Source organism: Rattus norvegicus, chromosome 8 (assembly GCF_036323735.1).
Source record: "Rattus norvegicus strain BN/NHsdMcwi chromosome 8, GRCr8, whole genome shotgun sequence".
NCBI lineage: Eukaryota > Metazoa > Chordata > Mammalia > Rodentia > Muridae > Rattus > Rattus norvegicus.
Window position 1 is genome coordinate 47628912 of NC_086026.1, and position 7982 is coordinate 47636893.

Consider the following 7982-nt stretch of genomic DNA (forward strand, 5'->3'; position numbering starts at 1 on the left):
TTTTCATAGCAACTTTATTCATAATAGCCAGAAGCTACAAACAACCTAGATGTTATCACCTAAAGAACGGATAAAGAAAATGTTCTGTATTTACACAAGGGAATATTACTCAACTGTTAGAACAACAACAAAAAATGACATGAAATTTCCAGTCAAACGGATGGAACTAGAATAAAATCACCCCGAGTGAGGCAACGAGTAAGCAAGAACAAACATGCTAAGTACTGACTTATAAGTGGATATAAGCATTTAAGTAAAAGATAATCATGCCACAGCCCATAATCCCAGAAATACTAAGGAAAAAGGAGAACTGTAGTGAAGGATGCATGGATCTTCCTGGGAAGGGAAAATTAAAATAGATTTTTGTGGGTAGGCTGGGCTGGGAGAGCATAGAAACAGGTGGCGGAGGAATAGGGGGAGAGAATACAGGGAAAGACTACTGAAATATTGGGGCATTTAGGTAGTAATGTGAAAACCTAGTACAGTGGAAACTTCTTGTAACTCATGAGGATGAGGCTATCCAGGAACTCCTAGAGTGGGAGGATCTGGAGCCTGAACCAACAATCTTCTATAACTAGGCAAGTCTTCCAGTTCTGGAACTGTGACACAAACCCAATCACTTGGACCAAACTACAACCCATCCTACTTGTGAGAATGATCAATGATTGGTCTAATGAGGTCAAAGCTACAAAAAAGATCCCATGCCATACACTGCCTAGATTGGTAAGAATCAGAAGCTGAATGATGCAGAGACCTGTAGTAGAATAAAACACAACTGCTAACAAATGAATGATTGAATGAATAAATAAATAAATAAATAATACTTACTTATATTCTAATGCTAATTTGGGTTCCTGAAAACTGTTTACAAGAGATAGCTTCTGGGAACCTACTTGCAGTTAATTCTCATTGGTAAGTAAAGATGCCAGTCGCCAACAGCTGGGAAGAAGACAGCAAGGTAGCATTTAGGTTTGCTATTTTTGGGACCCTGAGGAGAGAAGAAAGTGTCCATGCCTTAGGAGGGCATGCAGGAAAAGAGAGAAGACTATGAAGGAGAGCTGCTTAATTGGGTGAAGAGCAGACAAGGTTGAAAAAAAAAGTAGTAAGTAGTAACTCAGAGTTATAGGTAGGAGAGTGAATTCTAAAAATATGGCAGTTAGCCACTTTTCCAACTATTGTGCTGCTTAAGGCATATTAAAATATAATGCTATGTGTGGGTCTTTAATCCAGGTACATAAATGGTCTAAGGCTGGAAGGAACCATGCACCAGGATTTATTAAAAATATCCATGCCACAACAGGTAAATAAATAAAATAATAAAGTAATAAAATAGAAAAGTCAATGAAATGATTCGTAAAGATATTCTGCCATCCTAAGAGATTGGTGCCTAACCCAAGTCTCATCAGAAATGCTTCCTCAGGCAGCTGGTGGGACCAGATTCAGAGACCGACAACAGAACATTACATGGAGGAGAAGAGGAGGGAGAAGAATTATAGAAGCAGGAAGGGTTGAGGACACCACTAGAATAGGGTCCACATAAATAAATAAGCAAGGTTCATAGGGGCTCACAGAGAAAAAGCAGCAATCACAGAGCCTACATGATAGGTTCTTTGCATATATACTATGGCTGTTTAGCTTGAGGATTTGGGGAACTCCTTACAGTGGGAAAGGGAGTGTCTCTAACTCTTTTTCTGGCCCTCGGAACTCTTTCCCTCCTACTAGAGTGTTGGCTCTTTTCTGAAAAGGAACAAAGGAGTTGTGGGTCTGGGAAACATGGGAGGTAGGGACTGGGAAGAGTAGAGGGGTAGGAGAGTACTGTTGAGATGTATTGAATAAAGGAGAATAAATTAAAAGAATAAAGAAAGACAATATATATAAAGTTAATTGCTTTGTAGTACTAGTTCTGTTACAGATGTTTAGTGGTTGTTGATGGATACATTTCATCAAAATATATCCATATTCAAAGTAAAAGGACAAAATTTAATGTAAAGATTCACAGCTTAAAATTGCCCATTGAAGCTAACTGTATAGGAAGTTCATTGCAATATATAGAGTTTCACTCAGATTAATTTCAGTGTATTATTTGATTTTTTCTTTTGTCTTGTTTTGTCTTTTCAAATTTGTATTTTAAAATTATTTTGCAGCATCTTTTGGGTATATTCCCAGGTGTGGTATAGCTGCATTCTCAGGTAGTACTTTGTCCAATTTTCTGAGGAACCACCAGAGTGATTTCCAGAATGGTTGTACCAGTTTGCAATCCCACCAACAATGGAGGAGTGTTCCTATTTCTTCACATCCTTGCCAGCATCGGTTATCACCTGAGTTTTTGATCTTAGCTCTTCTGACTGGTGTGAGGTGGTACCCAAAAGATGCTCCAACATATAACAAATAAATATGTTCATAGCAGCATTATTTATAATACCCAGAACCTGGAAAGAACCCATATGTTCTCCAACAGAGGAATGGATAAAGAAAATGTGGTACATTTGCACAATGGAGTACTACGCAGCTATTAAAAACAATAACTATGGGAAATGCTTAGGCAAATGGATAGAACTAGAAAATATCATACTGAGTGAGGTAACCCAGTCACAAAAGAACACACATGGTATATACTCACTGAAAAGTGGATATTAGCCCAAAAGCTTGGAATACCTAAGAAAATATTCACAGATCATATGAAGCTCAATAAGGAAGACCAAAATGTAGATGTTTCATTCCTTCTTAGGAGGGAGAACGAAATGCTCATGGGAGTAAATACAGGGACAAAAAGTGGAGAAGGGACTGAAGAAAATGTCATCCAGAGGCTGCCCCTCCTGGAGATCCATCCCATATGCCGCCTCCAAAATCCAGTCACTTGCTGATGCTAACAAGTGCTTGCTGACAGAAGCGTGATATGGTTGTCTCCTGAGAGGATCTGCCAGAGCACTACTGATACAGATGAGGTTGCTTGCAGCTAACAATTGCACTGAACAAGGGAACCCCAATGGAGGAGTTTGAGGAAAGACTGAAGGAGCTGAGGGGGTTTGCAACACCATAGGAAGAACAACGATATCAATATCAACCAAAAAGACCCCACCAGAGCTCCCAGCAACTAAACCACCAACCAATGAGTACACATGGAAGGACCCATGACTCCAGCCATATATGTAGCAGAGGATGTTATTATCCAGCATCAATAGGAGGAAAACCCTTGGTCCTGTGAAGGCAGCTTTTTCCAATGTAGGGCAATACCAGGGGGTTGAGATGAGAGTCGATGGGTAGAACTGGGAGCACTCTCATGGAACCAGGGGGAGGTGGTATGGGGTATGAGAGAGAGGAGAAAGGGGATAACATCTGAAATGTAAATACATAAAATATCCAAGAAAAATATTTTTAAAAGACACTTTTTAAAAAAATGTAAGGAAAGATTTTAAAGAAAGATGATGATGATGTTACACACGCATGGATAGATGATAAATATATTACAAATAAACATGTCAGTATCTAGAGGTATGGAGAAGCTACCAATACACTTTCAAAGTCAATATCTATTTTCTTTCCACAAATACCATGGAAGGCTAAGACAAGTTTTTCACTTTTTAGACCTAGGAATTGTTGGATTCCAACTACTTCAAGCAAGAAAAGTAAGTGCAGCCTTTATTATCTGTACCTCGTTTGCGACAGTTGATTCCTAATACTAGTTACTCCACTATTTCTATCCATTCTCTTATGTGTGTGGGGATAGGGTGGGGAAGGCAATGTTTGCCCAACCTATTTTCCTAATACACATTCACAAGATTTCTCTCTATAAATATTCAAAGGCCAATTCACTTAAAAAGACAGACTTAGCTTTTAGTTGAACTTTATTCAGATTAACACACATATATAAACACAATTCATTTTTAACTGTATACACATTACAACAGGAAAACTTAGTCAATGCAATTGAAACCTATAAAGAAAATTTTCTTCAAGTCTTAGGCAATTCAAAGGTGTTTCCTGACACTTAGGACTCGTAGGTAAAAGGATAAAGAAGGATGATATAATGCAGTTAGAAAGAGGGAAATGTGTAGTTCAGAGACTACACAATGCTAAAGGCTACAAAAGAGCAGAGATATTATTTACTAGATATACTTTCCATTCAACAAAGATATAATTTTATTAGCTCGAGAGGTATGGTTCAATTGTTGAAAGCACTTGTTGCTCTTGCAGAAGACTCAGAAGGTCATAACCTTCCATTACTCTAGCCCTGTGGATCTTTTGCCCTCTTCTGATCCCTGCAGACTCCTGTATGGCCATGGTGCATCTTCATTCATTTGAGTACCTACACATAATCACATTTTAAAAAGGAAAGTGCTGATCAAGAGATAAACACCAAACAATATTTTCCAATACTTAAACCCATATTTTATATCTAATATATGTAAAAGTTCATTGATAAGGAAATATGAAGCATGTAAATATTGATTTCAGATAGATAAATGGATGAACTTTCTAAAGTGTATGTCAAGGATTTAGTAATGTCAAAAGAGTATTATAATAGAACAAAGATTTTTTAATCCTAAATTTCAAAATGTTAGAAAATGTAATGACATATAGAAAAATTAAACAATAGCAAGATATATATATTATCTTTAAAAAAGCTTATATTGTACTTTGAAAACCTTAAATTTAGTATCTTAAGGATAGTCAGTTTTTGCTCTTTTTTAAAATAGTAATAATAATAGTTAAGCATAAATGGTATTATCATAACTTAGGTTATTCCCTACATATTGTTTAAAAGCTTAAATATCTTATGTTAGTCTGCCATTTTAATGTTTCTAGCTCAAAATCATGCCTAAAACTCCTGGAAAAAAAGGACTCAACAAATAACAGAGCTCTTTGCTAAAAGTTAACTCATTTGTAATATTTGAATATATGAGTGAGAAACTTAAATTTTCTGTGGAAACTTCCAGTTTGGCTTTGTTAAAAAAAACCAAAAAAAAAAAAAACCTGTATTCCAATTAAGGGAGAAATAACCAGAATAGAAACATCTTGTAAAAGCATGTTTCTGAAAGCCAGTGCAGGTGAGTCCCTCTATTTATGTGACACATTAAGTGAAATGATTATCAAATAGTAACCTTTCTTCACGGGAAGAAATGGTGAAAATTACCATACTTTTGAATACCTAAATTTCTCCACTAGTGTTCTTAATAAACATGTGAAAGAAGAAGAGAAATTATTTATGGCAATAGTAAGGGATAAAAGTCATTATCTATAAAAAACAGAAATAAATTATGGAAGTGAGGTTCAAATTTCTTTCACCCAACAGTCTAACAAACAAATAAACAAACAAAAAGTGATAAGAGCAACACAAATGGAACTAAGAAAACTGATATTCTAAGTGCAGTAACTACATGAGAAAGGACACTCTTTCAGATCAACACTTTCTCTTACTCAGGGTCTTTATCAAGGCAATTTTAACATCTTTGTTCCTCAAGCTGTAGATTAAGGGATTCAGCAGAGGAACTGTGTTGGTGTAAAAGACAGAGGAGATTTTTCCCTCATTCATAGATTCAGCAGAAGATGGTTTGAGGTACATAAATGCACCTGATCCAAAGAACAGAGAAACTGCGATTATGTGGGAACTGCACGTGCTGAAGGCCTTGGACCTGCCCTCCTTGGAGCTGATATGAAAAATACTTGAGAGGATGAAACCATAGGAGATGAAGATGGTGATGCTGGGCACAAGGATGTTGATGCCTATAACAACAAAGACCTCCAGCTCATTGACATAGGTGCTGGTGCAGGAGAGTTGAAGCAAAGGGGGGATGTCACAGAAGTAGTGATTGATAGTGTTTGCATCACAGAAAGTCAGTCTCAGCATGCACCCTGTGTGAGCCATGGCACCAGAAAATGCCATTATGTATGAGGCAAGCACGAGGTTCAAACATAATTTCGGAGACATGACAATATTGTACAATAGTGGATTACAGATGGCCACATAGCGATCATAGGCCATTACAGTCAGCACATAACACTCAGAAATGCAGAAAAAACTGAAAAAGAAAAGCTGTGTCATGCATCCTTTGTAGGTAATAATGTTCTTCTCTGATATGAAACTCATCAGCATTTTGGGTGTGAACACTGAAGAGTACCAGAGGTCAACAAATGACAAGTTAAAAAGGAAAAAGTACATTGGGGTATGAAGGTGAGAATTCAGTGCAATTAATGTAATCAAACCCAGATTACCCAACACAGTGACAACATACATCACTAGAAATAGGATAAAGAGGGGGCACTGGAGATCAGGCTGCTTGGTTAATCCCACCAGAATGAACTCAGTCACTGAAGAGCCATTTTCAGAACCCATTCTTTAGAGGAATCTGTGAGCACAGGCCAAGAGAAATCATGTTATAAACCTTTCCCACAACAGTCTTTCAAACACATACAGCATCACCAACATAACCAACATAAATTTTTCTTTTAATTGTAATGTTTCTCTCATCTAAATTCTTTTTCTTTTCTCTCTCCCTCCCTCCCTCCATCCATCCCCCCTTTGTCACACACACACACACACACACACACACACACACAGATATACTGTTATTTCATACCCATTGTGATGATATTTACCCTATCTTTTTCTGCCTATGCTACTTCGTATCTATTTTATTCTTAATCCTACTGTTTTGTGTTGGTCATATATTATTGGAAATGCGTCCTTCTGCTGGACGATGGTTGTCTTACCAGGAGCTACACTCTTTTTTTTTCTTTCAGGAGCTACACTCTTAAAGAAGTCTGACTCTCCTAGCAGCAGCTTAAAATTGCCAATAGCTCTTATCTAAGGGTGAAGCTTCTTGACTCACTCACTCTTCCTTCTGTGCTAGGATTTGGTCTGGATTGGACTTGCAGAGATCTTGTGAATTGTGTACAGTTAGTATAAATTTGTGTGTGCAAATGCCCTGCCATGTCCAGAAGACCCTTTTTTCCCTTTTATTTATCTGTCCTCTGCTCTTGTACTATCTTTGCCCTCAATTAGCAACATTAGTAAACTGAATACAATATCATATTCCTTCTACAGAGGACTGTCAATACTTCTCTGTAAAAATATAGAGTATCCAAAGACAAGAAAGGCGAGAGCAGAGTCAAGATAAACCACTGTTTGCATAATTGGTTTTCCTACTCTTAAATCTCCCTTCATTGATAAGATTGGAGGTATATACCTTGACACTGTATGTTGGCCTCTTATCCAGGTATGTTTTGAGGAAATGAGATCAACATAGTGATCTAAAATATAAGGAATAATTTTTTTAATGTTTTAGTTACTCCCATGTGGTAGAAAATATTCATGAATAGATAATAGTGAAGTTCCGTCCAAAAAGAAGGATCTCCTTAAAGCTTCTATCTATTCTAAGTCCTAAAAGTCTTTGAACAGCCTCCATGTCTCACTTTGAGCAGATTATTACATCATTTCATTGAGCTTCAGTACTGCACCGTATAAAAATAATGATGACATGTATTAGTGCTTTGGTCTTCGGCCCCAAAACAAGAGAGTACTATGAATTGAATTTAGAACTTAATTGTTAAGTAAAACAGTAGTGTTTCCTCATTGTTTACCTACTTATATGGTCCTGGAAGAAGAAGTTCATCCTAGATACATGTCTAGTATATTCAGTTGGTATATATAAACTAAAACTCATAACTTATTATAAGTTATGGTCATCTCAAGTAGCAGAGGAAAATTATCTTCATATTTACCTTTGATAAGTCAGAGTTTCGATGTGCTATTAGTGTTATCATGCACTCCCTTATAAGCAGAGTAGCTAATGCATTACACTTCTCTAGGGAATAGTTTCTGTGGGCAATAGGGAGATAAGTGGTTTACAGCTACAGCTTGGATCATAATATGTCATCATTTCCTTAGGGACTCGATGTTTCCTTCATTTGAGGGATTGAACATTCTCCAGGGAGAATGAAATATAAAATCCTTTTTAATTCAGCGAGGTGATGGAACATCA

General features: G+C 36.9%; 1 protein-coding gene across 2 annotated transcripts; it reads right to left on the reverse strand.

The window, feature by feature from the left end:
- Positions 1-3827: 3827 nt before the first annotated feature.
- Or8b1d (olfactory receptor family 8 subfamily B member 1D) lies at positions 3828-7749 on the reverse strand. 2 transcript variants are annotated; one of them, XM_063265077.1, is made up of 2 exons: positions 7723-7749; positions 3828-6347 (listed from the first exon to the last, which is right to left on the reverse strand). In XM_063265077.1, the coding sequence occupies exon 2, from the start codon at positions 6332-6334 to the stop codon at positions 5402-5404; it is 933 nt and encodes a 310-aa protein (XP_063121147.1). In that variant the 5' UTR covers positions 6335-6347; positions 7723-7749; the 3' UTR covers positions 3828-5401. The 2 variants fall into 2 exon arrangements, with proteins under 2 accessions (XP_063121147.1, NP_001000454.1); NM_001000454.1 differs by lacking the exon at positions 7723-7749 and having other exon boundaries at positions 5402-6334.
- Between the last annotated feature and the right edge of the window lie 233 nt (positions 7750-7982).

Coding starts and splice junctions, on each gene's coding strand:
- Or8b1d (XM_063265077.1), bottom strand. CDS start 6,334: ATGGGTTCTGAAAATGGCTCTTCAGTGACTGAGTTCATTCTGGTGGGA.